Raw genomic sequence first — 19,268 nt, forward strand, 5'->3', positions numbered from 1 at the left:
AACAATACACAACTAGACTGTTGTCAAGTCAAACACATACCAGTCTACTGCACCCTTTTTTGGTTTACAGATGAACACGGTTTATTGTATGGTTACACATCCTCATGATCAGTCTTCATGTTCTACACATCCTCATGATCAGTCTTCATGTTCTACACATCCTCAGGATCAGTCTCCATGTTCTACACATCCTCATGATCAGTCTCCATGTTCTACACATCCTCAGGATCAGTCTTCATGTTCTACACATCCTCATGATCAGTCTACATGTTCTACACATCCTCATGATCAGTCTTCATGTTCTACACATCCTCATGATCAGTCTTCATGTTCTACACATCCTCTTGATCAGTCTTCATGTTCTACACATCCTCATGATCAGTCTTCATGTTCTACACATCCTCATGATCAGTCTTCATGTTCTACACATCCTCATGATCAGTCTTCATGTTCTACACATCCTCATGATCAGTCTTCATGTTTTACACATCCTCATGATCAGTCTTCATGTTCTACACATCCTCATGATCAGTCTTCATGTTCTACACATCCTCATGATCAGTCTTCATGTTCTACACATCCTCAGGATCAGTCTTCATGTTCTACACATCCTCAGGATCAGTCTCCATGTTCTACACATCCTCATGATCAGTCTCCATGTTCTACACATCCTCAGGATCAGTCTTCATGTTCTACACATCCTCATGATCAGTCTACATGTTCTACACATCCTCATGATCAGTCTTCATGTTCTACACATCCTCATGATCAGTCTTCATGTTCTACACATCCTCTTGATCAGTCTTCATGTTCTACACATCCTCATGATCAGTCTTCATGTTCTACACATCCTCATGATCAGTCTTCATGTTCTACACATCCTCATGATCAGTCTTCATGTTCTACACATCCTCATGATCAGTCTTCATGTTTTACACATCCTCATGATCAGTCTTCATGTTCTACACATCCTCATGATCAGTCTTCATGTTCTACACATCCTCATGATCAGTCTTCATGTTCTACACATCATCATGATCAGTCTCCATGTCTTTCCAGGAGACTTGCAGTACAAACAAATCTTCTGCAAGAGATAAAGGGCGGCAGGTAGCTTAGTGGTTAAGAGCGTTGTGCCAGTAACCGAAAGGTCGCTGGTTCTAATCCCCGAGCCGACTAGGTGAAAAATCTGTTGATGTGCCCTTGAGCAAGGCACTTAACCCTAATTGCTCCTGTAAGTCGCTCTGGATAAGAGCGTCTGCTAAATAACAAAACAAAAATAATCAAAGCAGTAGGTGGTGAAGAAAGTGTAGGAGAGGCTTGTCCCCCTGGCTGTGGAGTGCAGAAAGGACCAGACGGTTGTCTATAAGGAGCCAGAGTCACACCCCCCCCCAAACCCAACATCCCTGCCAATGTCGCCACAGCGCCAAAACCTGCTAAACTAGCTGCCAATCACCCAACTCAAGAAGAGGTTCACCAGCTGAAGAACATTCTGGAACCTGCCTGGAACATTCAACCAACACAACATCCATATTCAGTTAGACTGATGTTGTAGTATAATATATAATGCCTAGTATGGTCACAGCTGCATTGTGGTGTAGATATTGCTAGCTGGTGTACATATGTATATAGTGGTGTTTTTATATCATATGTTTTACAAGTGTACTGACATGTGACTAAATGATTCCAACTGCATCAGAAACCAATAGAGTGTTGACTTCAACTACTGGATCAATTCATTGTGATATTCATTAAATGTTTTGGGATAAACTAGCTTCAGTCTTACTGCTAAACATGTTTTAATAAAACAGTAGATTAGTCTGTGGATATATAGTAAATAACTAGACACGGTTTGTATTCAAGAAACATTTCAAGTATTTACAATGTCCTGTCGGATGGGAATGTCGTAGAGTCCAATGGCTCTATTGAACATGGACGACCATATCTATTCGCTGCTAGCGTGATCGTGCAAAATCGGCTAAATACTGAGGCCACAATAATTGCTACCAAACATGACTCCATTAATTTTAAATCAGACAGCAGGCTCAATAAACCAATGACGTCGTTGGTTGAGCTCTCCCGGCGTGAAAGTTAAAAAATACAGCTATATGCATAATTATGCCAGAAACACCCTCTCGTCACTCATAATGATGTAGGGAGACTGGGGAAACACCCCAAATAGTGTCTAGCGGGTGAAATGTCCCTTTAACACACATGTTAAAGAATGGAGGTGCAGATGAATTCACCTTTCAAAAGGACAAGAACCTACAACACAAGGCCAAATCTACACTGGAGTTGCTTACCAAGAAGACAGTGAATGTTCCTGAGTGGCCGAGTTACAGTTTAGACTGAAATCTGCTAGAAAACATATGGCAAGACTTGACACTGTGACAGAGCTTGAAGAATTAAAAAAAAGAATAATGGAAAAAAATATTGCACAATCCAGGTGTGCAAAGCTCTTAGAGACTTACCCAGAAATACTCACAGCTGTAATCGCTGCCAAAGGTGTTTCTAACATGTATTGACTCAGGGGGGTGAATATTTACCTCATCAAGCTATTAGCTAAATGTTAGAATTTTTTCTTTCACTTTGATATTAAAGAGTATTTAGTGTAGCTCGTTGACAGAAAATAACATCCATTTTAATCCCCAACAAGAAAACAACAACAAATTGTCGCTTAAACAGAAGGGGAAATGAACAAAGAGTCCCTAACAACAACCAAAACGAAACAGGTGGGTTTTCGAAGGGGTTCTGAAAAACACCTACGGGGGGTGTCCACTGAAACAGGACAAATGGGTCCTACAAGACACCCACCAAGTGCCCAAGAAAAGGTCAACGCAAAATATAGACCCACACCACCCTATAATATGGAGTATGAGGACCCACACCACCCTATAATATGGAGTATGAGGATCCACACCACCCTATAATATGGAGTATGAGGACCCACACCACCCTATAATATGGAGTATGAGGATCCACACCACCCTATAATATGGAGCATGAGGACCCACACCACCCTATAATATGGAGTATGAGGATCCACACCACCCTATAATATGGAGTATGAGAACCCACACCACCCTATAATATGGAGTATGAAGACCCACACCACCCTATAATATAGAGTATGAGGATCCACACCACCCTATAATATGGAGTATGAGGATCCACACCACCCTATAATATGGAGTATGAGGATCCACACCACCCTATAATATGGAGTATGAGGACCCACACCACCCTATAATATGGAGTATGAAGACCCACACCACCCTATAATATGGAGTATGAGGATCCACACCACCCTATAATATGGAGTATGAGCCCCCACACCACCCTATAATATGGAGTATGAGGACCCACACCACCCTATAATATGGAGTATGAGGATCCACACCACCCTATAATATGGAGTATGAAGACCCACACCACCCTATAATATGGAGTATGAGGACCCACACCACCCTATAATATGGAGTATGAGGATCCACACCACCCTATAATATGGAGTATGAAGACCCACACCACCCTATAATATGGAGTATGAAGACCCACACCACCCTATAATATGGAGTATGAAGACCCACACCACCCTATAATATGGAGTATGAGGATCCACACCACCCTATAATATGGAGTATGAGGATCCACACCACCTATAATATGGAGTATGAGGATCCACACCACCTATAATATGGAGTATGAGGACCCACACCACCCTATAATATGGAGTATGAGGATCCACACCACCCTATAATATGGAGTATGAGGATCCACACCACCTATAATATGGAGTATGAGGATCCACACCACCTATAATATGGAGTATGAGGACCCACACCACCCTATAATATGGAGTATGAGGATCCACACCACCCTATAATATGGAGTATGAAGACCCACACCACCCTATAATATGGAGTACGAAGAAAGGGCAAACTAAATGAGACAGAATAAAAGGCTTTTTATTCCCAAACAAGGTGATGAGAGCAGAGAGGGTGGAGGAGTGATGAGAGCTGGTTAAGTCCTAAGTGTAACTCTGTTTGTAGTGATGTAGGACAGGGAAGGAGAGGGAGAGGGAGAGAGGGGGAAGGAGAGAGAGAGGGAAGGAGAGGGAAGGAGAGAGAGAGGGAAGGAGAGAGAGAGGGAAGGAAGGAGAGAGAGAAAGAGACATGAGAGAGAGAGAGAGAGAGAGGGAAGGAGAGCGAGAAAGAGACGTGAGAGAGAGAGAGAGAGAGAGGGAAGGAGAGAGAGAAAGAGAGACAGAGAGAGAGAGAGAGAGAGACAGAGAGAGAGAGAGAGAGAGAGAGAGAGAGAGAGAGAGAGAGAGAGAGAGAGAGAGAGAGAGAGAGAGAGAGAGAGAGAGAGAGAGAGAGAGAGAGAGAGAGGTAACCCAGAAAACGTTGACACCCGCCAAGCACCTCAGGAAACTGTGACACTCAAATAGAAACAATTAGTCCAGATCTTCTTAATGAGGCTTAATGATCCCTCAACAACTCTGGATGAAAGAGAGAGGGATGGAGAGAGAGGGATGGAGAGAGAGAAGGATTTGAGAGAGAAAGGAAGAGACAGAGAAAGAAACAGAGAGAGATGGATGGAGAGAGAGGATTTGAGAGAGAAAGGAAGAGACAGAGAAAGAAACAGAGAGAGAGATGGATGGAGAGAGAGGATTTGAGAGAGAAAGGAAGAGACAGAGAAAGAAACAGAGAGAGAGATGGATTGAGAGAGAGAGGAAGAGAGAGAAAGAGAGAGAGATGGATGGAGGGAGAAGGATTTCAGATAGAGAGGAAGAGACAGAGAAAGAAAGAGAGAGAGAGTTGCTGGGTAGAAAGGTGCATCTTGAGAAGGCAGAGATTAAATGACCAAATAAATGACTACAGCGTGTGTGCATGCGTGTGTGTGCTTGTATGTGTGTTTGCATTCCAGTGTGTGAGTGTGTGTGTGTCTACACGTGTCGTGTGGATGTGCATCTGTGTGTGTGTGTGTCAGTGGCGGTTGGTGACGTTTAAGATGTGGGAGGACGAATATATATTTTCTATCAGCATGGCCTTATTTCTATTACAGCATAATGGATGGCTGTCATTCATATTCCATTCACCCAGCTCAATGTAACATCCATAGGTCTAGGCTGCTACATGATACTCAAATGTTTCCCTCTACCCATCATGAGGTTGCTACAACCTAGCCTATGAAAGAGAGAAAAATGTGAGTAATCAAGGTGACAGAAAGTGACACATTCAATACCGCCTTGCACACTCTTGCCTGCATCTAGCTGATCTAGGGTGTAATCATTAGTCCAACAGTTGCAAACGAGAGTTTCTATTGGACAAATTCAGGTATATTTATCCCCGTGTCATTCCGTTTGCTTCCATTTAAGAAATGTTTTTCAACAGAATCGGCAGAATGAATACACCCCTGATCACACGCAAACACAGCTCACTTTCATAGCAGCCACATACAAACAGCATGATCATTTTGTTTGTTGTATAATTCCTTCTCGCATCTACGCGCTCTCATCCTCTCACCTTTTCCCTTCGCTTGTGGACTTCAGTGCTCAACACATCAGCTGTCTGTAACCAGGCAAAAAACATTTTCCAATCCAAACCTTAATATAACCGCTAACCGCTACACACAGCCTACATCGTTGTCACCATATTAGCTAACATCATAGTCAACATAGCTACTAGAACTAACGTGTTAGTAAACCCGCTACAATTATGCAGTCAGCAAGCAGTTTTGCAGTTACACCGGCGGGCCCCGATGGCAATAAATTAATAAAACCGAAAGCTAACCCTGACTTGGAAGACTTTGATAGCCATAGCCAGCTGGCTAACATAGCATCCCTCTCTGTTTGAGCCGGGTGTTTGAGTAGGCTAATATAGTGAAATATCTCTCTCTCTCTCTCTCTCTCTCTCTCTCTCTCTCTCTCTCTCTCTCTCTCTCTCTCTCTCTCTCTCTCTCTCTCTCTCTCCTCCATAATTTTTTAAGAAGTTAATTTGTTCAAAACTGTTCAACTATTGTCTTTCTCTCTCTTTGAGACAACTTCTCACCACACTGCAGTGCTAACTAGCTGTAGCTTATGCTTTCAGTACTATATTAATTATCTGATCCTTTGATTGAGTGGACAACATGTCAGTTCACGCTGCAAGAGCTCTGATAGGTTGGAGGACGTCCTCCGGAAGTTGTCATAATTACTGTGTAAGTCTGTGGATGGGGGTGAGAACCATGAGCCTCCTAGGTTTTGTATTGAAGTCAATGTACCCAGAGGAGGACGCAAACTAGCTGTCCTCCGGCTACACCATGGTGCTACCCTTCAGAGCGCTGTTGAGGCTACCATCATTGCAAAACAGTGTGTTTTAATCAATTATTTGGTGACATGTTAATATATTTAGTATTGTTTTATGTTTTATTATTTTTATGAAATTCACTGAGGAGGATGGTCCTCCCCTTCCTCCTCTGAGGAGCCTCCACTGGTGTTTGTGTGTGTATGTGTGTGTGTGTGTGTGTGTGTGTGTGTGTGTGTGTGTGTGTGTGTGTGTGTGTGTGTGTGTGTGTCTTTGTCTGCGTGTATATGCCAGTATCTGTGTTTATGATGTGTAGAATACCACAGTCATTACCACAGAATCAATGGCTAGGTAATTAGCAGCCTTTGACAGTAGAATATATAACAAGTATGACTGTATCACAGAATCAATGGCTAGGTAATTAGCAGCCTTTGACAGTAGAATATATAACAAGTATGACTGTATCAAAGCATTAATCTATTGGAATTAACACATTAAACTAGCTGCACCTTTTATACAGCAGGATCCTGTTGTAATATCCTTCCCTGGATTAGATACAGCGCTCTGGGGACTAAAGCCTTGTTCACACTGCAGGCCTTAATGCTCAAATCAGTTTAGTTTTTCAAATCCGTTTTGGAAATACTGACTGTCCAAACAGAAAGTTACAAGTGACCAAATCAGATTTGTTTTGTGTTCAGACAGCAGTCATTTGCTGACATGGCTACGCTAGTTGCCATAGTAATGACGGGTGTGTGAGCAGTCTGTAGGCTGATTGGTGGTGGTGCTCGCGCCTCCTGTCACTCAGAAGTTGTGTAGCAAGCTAAGGTGACAACAACGTCTGCCATGGACGTTTTGCAGATTTTTAAATGTTCAAAATCATTGTAAGAACACTTTTAAAGCCTCAAAGGATAAGCTGATCCAACTTTTGTAAACAATTAACAAGCTAGTAAGCTACCACATGTTCTTGTCAAACTGTCAACAGGGTAGCTAGCAAGCAACAAGATATGCCAAATAACAGTCTAAAAACCACTTGAGGGCAAATAAATCAGATCTGACGGTTTGAAGTAACATAATAATAACATGGCCAGGAATCCAATTTTTATCTGATTTGAAATCACCTTCAAATGTGGTTTGAAAAATTCGATTCAATGTGCTTTTTGGCGGTTCAGACTGCAGGAAAAAGAACTGATTCGAAACAGATGTGCAAAAAAATAGGATTTGAGTCACTTCAAACTGCCAGTGTGCACAAGGCTTAATTGACTTTAATCATATGGCAGCCATTGCCCATTGACTAACGTTTGTTTACACAATAGCCGTCTAGGGTAGAATTGTTTACTGTCTATGACTTGTTTATGACCTGTTTATGACCTGTTTATGACCTGTCCATGACCTGTCTATGACCTGTCCATGACCTGTCTATGACCTGTTTATGACCTGTCTATGACCTGTTTATGACAAGTCTATGACCTGTTTGTGACCTGTCTATGACCTGTCTATGACCGGTTTATGACCTGTCTATGACCTGTCTATGACCTGTTTGTGACCTGTCTATGACCTGTTTATGACCTGTTTATGACCTGTCTATGACCTGTCTATGACCTGTTTGTGACCTGTCTATGACCTGTCTATGACCTGTTTATGACCTGTTTATGACCTGTTTATGACCTGTCTATGACCTGTCTATGACCTGTTTGTGACCTGTCTATGACCTGTCTATGACCTGTTTATGACCTGTTTATGACCTGTTTATGACCTGTCTATGACCTGTCTATGACCTGTTTATGACCTGTCTATGACCTGTTTATGACCTGTCTTTGACCTGTCTATGACCTGTTTATGACCTGTCTATGACCTGTCTATGACCTGTCTTTGACCTGTCTATGACCTGTTTATGACCTGTCTATCTTCTCGTTCTCTTCCCTCGCTCCTTGTCTCCTGATTCCTCTTCCTCGATTATTTTATTTTCTTTGCCTCTTCCACGTGCCTCTCTCTCTCTCTCTCTCTCTCTCTCTCTCTCTCTCTCTCTCTCTCTCTCTCTCTCTCTCTCTCTCTCTCTCTCTCTCTGTCTCTCTTTGTTTTCCACTTATTTCCACTGTGTTCCGGCTGGCCAGAGAAGGGAAGATTGTGGTTCTGTCTTTGGCTATTGGTTTGGCTGAGCAAGATGACTTTGCCAATATCCCTGATCCAATCACCTCCATGCAGGAAGCACCACCAGCCAATCAGGAAGCACTTCCTCCTCCACCTGACAAGAGGTACCAGTCACAGTGTGAGAGAGGTGTTTATGTGTGAGATGTATGACAGAGAGCTATGTGTGTACATGAGAGAGAAGTGTGTGTGCATGCGTGTGCGTGTGCACGTGCGTGTGCGTGTGTGTGTGTGCGTGCGTGTGCGTGTGTGAGAGAGAGAGAATTGGGGTGGAAATTAAATGACGTGAACTATTTGGTTGTGTGAGAGAGACAAGGACAGGCGGTTTGTGTTTCTAGTTGGTAGATAGCAGATCTGTTATTACGGATGTAACTGGGTTTGCGGTGCGCTGAGTATGTTGATTTCCACAGTCAGGTCACCCTTAATACAAGTCAGTATTCGATGTCCATCCATGTCTGAGGACGTCAAGAGATGATATGGAAACCGGCCACTAGGGGGTAACAGTGAGCGCTGTTACCTTCGAGTAGGTTTAAGTTGTGGACAGGGATGGCAGATGTGCCTCTGATTCCAAAGGTTGCAAGTTTGAATCCAGCGATAGAAAGTTGTTCTTGATATTTTTTGTTTTAAGCCTAACCTTAGAAATTCAGAGTTAATGCCTGAACTTAACCTTATACACATCGAAATATGACTTTGGAACAAATTTTACGTTTGAGAAACATGGATGAACGTCTAATTCTGATATGAGACCGTGAGAGATGGTAGGGTTTCCAACCAAGGCTGTCTACCGCTAGAACCAATCTAGAGGTATTGTCTTGACATTACATACGTTATGCTGTTTCATTGTGAGAACTTGTGAGAGCAAAGGACAATGAGATGACTGATAGAACAGCCAGTCTGGTGTTCAACCTTCCCAAGTTCTCTCACGTCACCCCGCTCCTCCGCACACTCCACTGGCTTCCAGTAGAAGCTCGCATCTGCTACAAGACCATGGTGCTTGCCTACGGAGCTGTGAGGGGAACGGCACCTCCGTACCTTCAGGCTCTGATCAGTCCCTACACCCAAACGAGGGCATTGCGCTCATCCACCTCTGGCCTGCTGGCTCCCCTACCTCTGCGGAAGCACAGTTCCCGCTCAGCCCAGTCAAAACTGTTTGCTGCTCTGGCACCCCAATGGTGGAACAAGCTCCCTCACGACGCCAGGACAGCAGAGTCACTCACCACCTTCCGGAGACATTTGAAACTCACCTCTTTAAGGAATACCTGGGATAGGGTAAAGTGGTTATCCCACTGGCTATAATGTGAATGCACCAATTTGTAAGTCGCTCTGGATAAGAGCGTCTGCTAAATGACGTAAATGTAAATGTAAATCACATCAGGACAATGAGATGACTGATAAAACAGCCAGTCAAGGAGACCCCAGAAGGACAATAAGATGACTCAAAAAACAACCAAATCAAATCGAATTTTATTTGTCACATACACGTGTTTAGCAGATGTTATTGCGGGTGTAGCGAAATGCTTGTGCTTCTAGCTCCGACAGTGCAGTAATATCTAACAAGTAATATCTAACAATTTCACAACATATACCCAATACACACAAATCTAAGTAAGGAATGGAATTAAGAATATATACATATATGGACGAGCAATGACAGAGTGGCATGGACTAAGATACAGTAGAATATTATATTATAGAATACAGTATATACATATGATGAGATGAGTAATGCAAGATATGTAAACGTTATTAAAGTGACTAGTGTTCAATTTTTTTAAGTGGCCAGTGATTTCCAGTCTATGTCTACAGGCAGCAGCCTCTAATGTACTAGTGATGGCTGTTTAACATTCTGATGGCCTTGAGTTAGAAGCTGTTTTTCAGTCTCTCGGTCCCAGCTTTGATGCACCTGTACTGGATGCACCTGTACCTGTACTTCTGGATGATAGCGGGGTAACAGGCAGTGGCTAGGGTGGTAGATGTCCTTGGTGATTTTTTTGGCCTTCCTGTGACATTGGGTGCTGTAGGTGTCCTGGAGGGCGGGTAGTTTGCACCCGTTAATGTGTTGTGCAGTCCGCACCACCCTCTGGAGAGCCCTGCGGTTGTGGGCGGTGCAGTTGCCGTACCAGCCGGTGATACAGCCCGACAGGATGCTCTCAATTGTGCATATGTAAACGTTTGTGAGGGTTTTAGGTGCCAAGCCAAATTTCTTCAGCCTCCTGAGGTTGAAGAGGCACTGTTGCGCCTTCTTCACCACACTGTCTGTGTGGGTGGACGATTTCAGTTTGTCAGTGACGTGTATGCCAAGGAACTTTAAGCTTTCCACCTTCTCCACTGCTGTCCCGTCGATGTGGATAGGGGGGTGCACCCTCTGCTTTTTCCTGAATTCCACGATCATCTCCTTTGTTTTGTTGAAGTTGAGAGAGAGGTTATTTTCCTGGCACCACACTCCCAGAGCCCTCACCTCCTCCCTGTAGACTGTCTCGTCATTGTTGGTAATCAAGCCTACTACTGTTGTGTCGTCTGCAAACATGATGATTGAGTTGGAGGCTTGCTTGGCCACGCAGTCATGGGTGAACAGGGAGTACAGGAGTGGACTGAGCACGCACCCTTGTGGGGCCCCAGTGTTGAGGATCAGCGAAGTGGAGGTGTTGTTTCCTACCTTCACCACCTGGGGGCAGCCCGTCAGGAAGTCCAGGACCCAGTTGCACAGGGCGGGGTTCAGACCCAGGGCCTCGAGCTTAATGATGAGCTTGGAGGGTACTATGCTGTTGAATGTTGAGCTATAGTCAATGAACAGCATTCTTACATAGGTATTCCTGTTGTCCAGATGGGATAGGGCAGTGTGCAGAGTGATGGCGATTGCACCGTCTGTGGATCTATTGGGGCGGTAAGCAAATTGAAGTGGGTCCAGGGTGACAGGTAAGGTAGAGGTGATATGATCCTTGACTAGTCTCTCAAATCACTTCATGATGACAGAGGTGAGTGCTACGGGGCGATAGTCATTTAGTTCAGTTACCTTTGCTTTCTTGGGTGCAGGAACAATGCTGGCCATCTTGAAGCATGTGGGGACAGCAGACTGGGATAGGGAGAGATTGAATATGTCTGTAAACACACCAGCCAGCTGGTCTGCGCATTCTCTGAGGACTCGGCTAGGGATGCCGTCTGGGCTGGGAGCCTTGCGAGGCTTAAAGTCTTACTCACGTCGGCCACGGAGAAGGAGAGCCCACAGTCCTTGGTAGTGGGCCTCATCGGTGGCACTGTATTATCCGCGATGTGGCTGGATTTCCTTTTGTAGTCCGTGATTGTCTGTAGACCCTGCCACAGACATCTCATGTCTGAGCCGTTGAATTGCGACTCCAGTTTGTCCCTATACTGACGTTTTGCCTGTTTGATTGCCTTGCAGAGGGGATAACTGCACGGTTTGTATTCTGCCATATTCCCAGTCACCTTGCCATGGTTAAATGTTTCTGCCTATAGTTCTGCCGGTTCTTAAATCTTTACATTCCAGTCAGTTACAGAATTGATTTCAAAGCGGTGCTTTTGGTTTATAAATCTTTGAACGGTTTAGGACCCGAGTACATGTCTGATATGTTTGAAGAATATAAAACGAGCAGGGCTCTTAGATCCATGAACACAGGTCAGCTAGTAGAGCCCAGAGCCCAAACTAAACATGGAGAAGCTGCGTTTAGCACTGATGCTGTACACAACTGGAATAAACTACCAGAAGATCTTAGATGTGCCCCAAACGTATCCATTTTTAAATCCAGGTTAAAAACACTTATCTTTTCACGTGCCTACGACTGAGCACTTAAACTTAACCACACTGTTTAGCCTTATAGCTTCCTATGTTTTTATCCCATTTTTAATTTTTTATCTTTTTATCTTTTTATCTTTATATTTTTTTATTGTATTTTTATTATTATGATGTTTTCATTATTTTTGATACACGTCTTTGTAAAGCACATTGAATTGCTTCGATGTATGAATTGCTTGCTTGCTTGCTATAGGAAGGGAGGAGCAAAATGGAGTTGTGGTCAGATTTGCCGAAAGGAGAGCGGGGGAGGGCCTTGTAAGCATCCCGGAAGTTCGAATAGCAATGGTCGAGTATTTTAGCAGCCTGAGTACAACAGTCGATATGTTGATAGAACTTCGGCAGCCTAGTCCTCAAATTTGCTTTGTTAAAATCCCTAGCTACTGTGGTGTCGAGAAAACCAGACAGCCGTCTGGTGTACATCTTATTGTACAGTTCAACTTACACAATGCATCTCTTCCCAACAATGCAATAGGTATATGTTCTGATACCAGTATGGGTATTGTAATTTTCTAATTTTCATAGCAGAGCTCAATTGGTTCCTTAAGAGTAATCAACTGTTTTACTCCCTCAAATCCCTATCCTAATTAGTTAATTTTGACATAGTGAGATGTGTAACCTCTTCAAGCTGAACACAGATAAAAGCCTTTCCGCTATCCATCATCACTTCCCATAGTCCATTGTTTATTTTCACCTCAATTGTTGGATCTTTTTCCCCTTAACTGGTGCTACCAGCTGACACCCCCCTTTCGGATCTTCTAGGCACCCCTAGAATCCTTGCTCCTTGTCCCTATAAGGGTTCACCTGTCCTCCAGATGATCTTCACTTGCTCCTGTATCTTCCTCTAAAATTCCCTCTTGTGTTTCCTTCTGGCCCATTACACTCACAGCAAAGTCACCAACCTGTCCACAACTATAACACACTTCTGGAGATTGCTGAAAGTATGGCTGAAATCTTCCTCCTCTTCCTCTTCCTAAGCCTTCTCGTCCTCTTCCTCTCCAATTCTTTCTCAGTCCAAAAACTATCTATGGATATGAAACAACTTGTACCACTAGTTGTGGCTGGTACAATTGCATTTGACCTTGTTCAGTTGAAGCTGTGGCAGTGATTGTTGATTTGGTGCACACTGATTCTTCATAACCAAAGCTTTTCTTCTCCTTCTTATTCTCCCCCAGTTGTATTTCATCAAGTTTTCTGAGAGTTTCTTGGTCCTGTTCTTTCCAGTTGTTGACATATCGGTATTCTTCAAAGGCTTATATTCTAAGTTCTGTCCTCGAATGATCACCTTGCATCATCTTCTTACTGGTGCCCTCTTTCCTTGGCCTCAATGTATACTTTTTCTCCAATTCTTGGGATCCTTTTCTCAGCAGTTTTTTCTTCTCTTCTGTATCTTCAGCTTCTTGAGTTGTTCTTTCAGTTGTCTTCTTCTAAATTATTCCCCTTATCCAGGCATGATACGCATCAGTCTATATCTCTTTCTATTTCTTCTTTGCTAGTCATTGTAGGATAAAATCCTCTTGAACATAAAGCACCTTTAATCTCCAAATCTTCATTGCTTTCTCCATCTTCACTTTCCTCAGAGAACGAATCTCTAGTATCCTTCTTCTTCCTCCAACTTCATTTACATTACATTTACATTTACGTCATTTAGCAGACACTCTTATCCAGAGCGACTTACAAATTGGTGCATTCACCTTATAGCCAGTGGGATAAACACTTTACAATGTTTTTTTTTTTTTTTTTTTGGGGGGTTGGAGTAAAGGGGGGGGTAGAAGGATACTTTATCCTATCCCAGGTATTCCTTAAAGAGGTGGGGTTTCAAATGTCTCCGGAAGGTGGTGAGTGACTCCGCTGTCCTGGCGTCGTGAGGGAGCTTGTTCCACCATTGGGGTGCCAGAGCAGTGAACAGTTTTGACTGGGCTGAGCGGGAACTACGCTTCCGCAGAGGAAGGGGAGCCAGCAGGCCAGAGGTGGATGAACGCAATGCCCTCGTTTGGGTGTAGGGACTGATCAGAGCCTGAAGGTACGGAGGTGCCGTTCCCCTCACAGCTCCATAGGCAAGCACCATGGTCTTGTAACAGATGCGAGCTTCAACTGGAAGCCAGTGGAGTGTGTGGAGGAGCGGGGTGACGTGAGAGAACTTGGGAAGGTTGAACACCAGACGGGCTGCGGCATTCTGGATGAGTTGTAGGGGTTTAATGGCACAGGCAGGGAGCCCAGCCAACAGCGAGTTGCAGTAATCCAGACGGGAGATGACAAGTGCCTGGATTAGGACCTGTGCCGCTTCCTGTGTAAGGCAGGGTCGTACTCTCCGAATGTTGTAGAGCATGAACCTACAGGATCGGGTCACCGCCTTGATGTTAGCGGAGAACGACAGGGTGTTGTCCAGGGTCACGCCAAGGCTCTTCGCACTCTGGGAGGAGGACACAACGGAGTTGTCAACCATGATGGCGAGATCATGGAACGGGCAGTCCTTCCCCTGGAGGAAGAGCAGCTCCGTCTTGCCAAGGTTCAGCTTGAGGTGGTGATCCGTCATCCATACTGATATGTCTGCCAGACATGCAGAGATGCGATTCGCCACCTGGTTATCAGAAGGGGGAAAGGAGAAGATTAGTTGTGTATCGTCAGCATAGCAATGATAGGAGAGGCCATGTGAGGATATGACAGAGCCAAGTGACTTGGTATATAGCGAGAATAGGAGAGGGCCTAGAACTGAGCCCTGGGGGACACCAGTGGTGAGAGCACGTGGTGCGGAGACAGCTTCTCGCCACGCCACTTGGTAGGAGCGACCGGTCAGGTAGGACGCAATCCAAGAGTGAGCCGCGCCGGAGATGCCCAGCTCGGAGAGGGTGGAGAGGAGGATCTGATGGTTCACAGTATCAAAGGCAGCAGACAGGTCTAGAAGGACAAGAGCAGAGGAGAGAGAGTTAGTTTTAGCAGTGCGGAGAGCCTCCGTGACACAGAGAAGAGCAGTCTCAGTTGAATGACCAGTCTTGAAACCTGACTGGTTTGGATCAAGAAGGTCATTCTGAGAGAGATAGCAAGAGAGTTGGCTAAAGACGGCACGCTCAATAGTTTTGGAAAGAAAAGAAAGAAGGGATACTGGTCTGTAGTTGTTGACATCAGAGGGATCGAGTGTTGGTTTTTTGAGAAGGGGTGCAACTCTCGCTCTCTTGAAGACGGAAGGGACATAGCCAGCGGTCAAGGATGAGTTGATCAGCGAGGTGAGGTAGGGGAGAAGGTCACCGGAGATGGTCTGGAGAAGAGAGGAGGGGATAGGGTCAAGCAGGCAGGTTGTTGGGCGGCCTGCAGTCACAAGTCGCAAGATTTTATCTGGAGAGAGAGGGGAGAAAGAAGTCAAAGCATAGGGTAGGGCAGTGTGAGCAGGACCAGCAGTGTCATTTGACTTAACAAACGAGGATCGGATGTCGTCAACCTTCTTTTCAAAGTGGTTGACGAAGTCATCCACAGAGAGGGAAGAGGGGGGGGGGGAGGATTCAGCAGGGAGGAGAATGTGGCAAAGAGCTTCCTAGGGTTAGAGGCAGATGCTTGGAATTTAGAGTGGTAGAAAGTGGCCTTAGCAGCAGAAACAGATGAAGAAAATGTAGAGAGGAGGGAGTGAAAAGATGCCAGGTCCGCAGGGAGTCTAGTTTTCTTCCATTTCCGCTCAGCTGCCCGGAGCTCTGTTCTGTGAGCTCGCAATGAGTCATCAAGCCACGGAGCTGGAGGGGAGGACCGAGCCAGCCGGGAGGATAGGGGACATAGAGAGTCAAAGGATGCAGAAAGGGAGGAGAGGAGGGTTGAGGAGGCAGAATCAGGAGATTGGAGGGAGAATGATTGAGCAGAGGGAAGAGATGATAGGATGGAAGAGGAGAGAGTAGCGGGAGAGAGAGAGCGAAGGTTGCGGCGGTGCATTACCATCTGTGTAGGGGCAGAGTGAGTAGTGTTGGAGGAGAGCGAGAGAGAAAAGGATACAAAGTAGTGGTCGGAGACTTGGAGGGAAGTTGCAGTGAGATTAGTAGAAGAACAGCATCTAGTAAAGATGAGGTCAAGCGTATTGCCTGCCTTGTGAGTAGGGGGGGACGGTGAGAGGGTGAGGTCAAAAGAGGAGAGGAGTGGAAAGAAGGAGGCAGAGAGAAATGAGTCAAATGTAGACGTAGGGAGGTTGAAATCCCCCAGAACTGTGAGGGGTGAGCCATCCTCAGGAAAGGAACTTATCAAGGTGTCAAGCTCATTGATGAACTCTCCAAGGGAACCTGGAGGGCGATAGATGACAAGGACATTAAGCTTAAATGGGCTAGTGACTGTGACAGCATGGAATTCAAATGAGGAGATAGACAGATGGGTTAGTGGAAAAATTGAGAATGTCCACTTGGGAGATATGAGGATTCCTGTGCCACCACCCCGCTGACCAGATGCTCTCGGGGTATGCGAGAACACATGGTCAGATGAGGAGAGAGCAGTAGGAGTAGCAGTGTTTTCAGTGGTAATCCATGTTTCCGTCAGCGCCAAGAAGTCGAGGGACTGGAGGGTAGCATAGGCTGGGATGAACTCTGCCTTGTTGGCAGCAGAACGGCAGTTCCAGAGGCTGCCTGAGACCTGGAACTCCAGGTGGGTGGTGCGTGCAGGGACCACCAGGTTAGAGAGGCAGCAGCCACGCGGTGTGAGGCGTTTGTGTAGCCTGTGCGGAGAGGAGAGAACAGGGATAGGCAGAGGCATAGTTGACAGGCTGTAGCAGATGGCTACAATAATGCAGAGGAGATCGGAATGAAATGAACTAAAGATCTGGGAAAGGAGAGAGCGGGGCCTCCCTCACCACAACTCCCAAATATAACTCTCCCAACTTCCACCTCAGAAACTATAATTGTTTCACTGAACCACCCGAATAAAACTCTCCCAACTTCCACTTTAGAAATTATAATTGTTGTAAACTACAGCGGTTCAATGTTTCTAGGAATGGACTAACTTACTTTATTCAGCTAGCTAACTTGGTACAGTATTCTTCCATGAAAACCGCCCAGGGCACCGTATCCTATGACGCCATAGCTAACTAGCATGCTAGCATCCAATAACACACGGTTTAGCACCAATACTTGGTTACAACAAACTACCAATAGTGTGTTAACACACTAAACAGATAATTCGTGTCCGTGTCTAGTTCCTTTCATAACGCAGCAATAATTAAACGTTGGCTAGCTAGCACAGAAGGATACTAGAGATCAAATCTCTAGTATCCTTCTTCTTTCCTCTCTTGCCAACTTCCTTCTGATCACAGAGTCATATCCACCCATGATCTCTTCTCAATCACTCTGATCATCATCATCATCATCATCATCTTCTTCATCTTCAAGTTCCCTCTTCCTGAACCTCACTCCACCCTTAGTTTCCAGACATCTCGTTTTCTTCCTACTTTTGGAGTTTTGGATTCATCTTTATGGTCGTTTCTGCTTTTCCTCTCTCTATTATTCAATCACTTTCATCATGTTGATGACGTCAGGGTTAAGAGTCCCTTCCACTAGCCATGGTTGTTCAATGTCAGGCCAACGTTTATTCCCTTTCCAGATAACCTTGCAATACCATTAACTAGAGGATTACTATTTTCTACTACATCAACAGGAGTAATTACTTTCATAGTTTGTTATGTCCTTTTTCCCCCTTGTAACAACTATTTTATATTCCTTTATTGTAAATTATTTCATTAATTTAGACTATATAGCCTATAGTTCCCTCTTTTTTTTTCTTCCCCAAATTAATTAATTAATGCATTTATTTATTAATTTATTAATCAATTTACTCATTTATTCATTTTATTTTATTTTATTTTACCAAATTATTGATTAGTGGCAATCTTACCACATCCGATCAGGAAAAGTAAATGAAAGTAGTCAACTTCAGAGCAATCCAAAAAATAAAGACCTCTAATCCAGCAACACTACAGCACTCACAAACCCCTTGCTTAATAAGCACCCAATTACCTTAATTTTTACAGAATAATGTCAGTACTCGATTTCCCACTCAACTCTAATCAAACCCACTCATGCACAAAAACTCCAAAATGCAATTCTTAATTACATCAATTGATCAGTCTGTTGCCAAGTCCTTGTCAAATTGTCATAACATAAAATATGCTAGGCACACAAAATATCCTCTATGGGAAGGTAAGTTTTGTAAATAGAACAGTACTAGCCTTGATTTGACTTGATCCGTTGCAGCAGACTCTGTCGCATGACGCACTTGTCAGCACCTCCTCTCTCCCTCTGTCTCCTCCTTCTTATCTCTCATATGACAAAAGAACAAAGAAACAGACAATCATTTAGTATTTTATGCACTCACTGAGTTATTTCAACCATTCAATACTCCTCTAGTCACATTCGCTCTAAGAAATAAGCAAACAACTCAAGAATAGTATAAATATCCGTCAACATATCTCTCTCATTTATCAATTCAATAGATCTCAATCAAATAGTTTCATCGTTAAGCAACAGCCTATTTAACAAACAGAACTCTCCATTCGTGTTCAAATCTCCCCCACTCCCTGTCTGTCCGCTCTGTCTGTTTTGAGTCTGCGTCTCCCAGCAACTCAGTGCAGGCAGAGGAGTGGCACATTTGCCCTACGTAAATCTAAAGTCATAAAATCACACGCATGCGTAGTACATTCACCAGTGCGATTTCAGAGTGGAGGGAGCTCTCTCCCAGCTCTCTCCCAGCTAGACAACAGAAAGTAAACAGTCCCGCTGTACTTCCTCTCTTTTACCCCCCATAGACAAACAGTAACACTTAACAGAGCTCACAAACCATAGAACACAAATCCTACTCTCTTCTACACACACATACATACATACATACATACAGTTTAAGAGGCTTATCCCATTCGTATGGACCCCTAAGGCAGTATGCAACCTCCATTGTACAATTCCATTGTTCCTAAATTTCTGCTACCACGAGTTCGGCGGACATTCGATGAGCGGTCACATCAATCATATAATTCGTCAACCATATGTTGAGCGGTAACTTGCAACCGAATATATATA

The 19,268-nt window shown here is 44.3% G+C and overlaps 1 protein-coding gene across 2 annotated transcripts in view; it reads left to right on the forward strand.

The window, feature by feature from the left end:
* LOC121531587 (synaptotagmin-7-like) overlaps window positions 1-19,268 on the forward strand; it is a 117,318-nt gene that overhangs the window by 8,831 nt on the left and 89,219 nt on the right. The window contains exon 2 of one of the 2 annotated variants that reach the window (XM_041836875.1): window positions 8,396-8,536. The exons of the other annotated variant lie outside the window; for it this stretch is intronic. Coding sequence (XP_041692809.1) covers window positions 8,396-8,536 — 141 coding nt within the window. The remainder of the gene's footprint in view (window positions 1-8,395; window positions 8,537-19,268) is intronic. 2 annotated transcript variants of the gene reach the window in all.

The sequence above is a fragment of the Coregonus clupeaformis genome, chromosome 19 (assembly GCF_020615455.1).
Source record: "Coregonus clupeaformis isolate EN_2021a chromosome 19, ASM2061545v1, whole genome shotgun sequence".
In the NCBI taxonomy this organism is placed as follows: domain Eukaryota; kingdom Metazoa; phylum Chordata; class Actinopteri; order Salmoniformes; family Salmonidae; genus Coregonus; species Coregonus clupeaformis.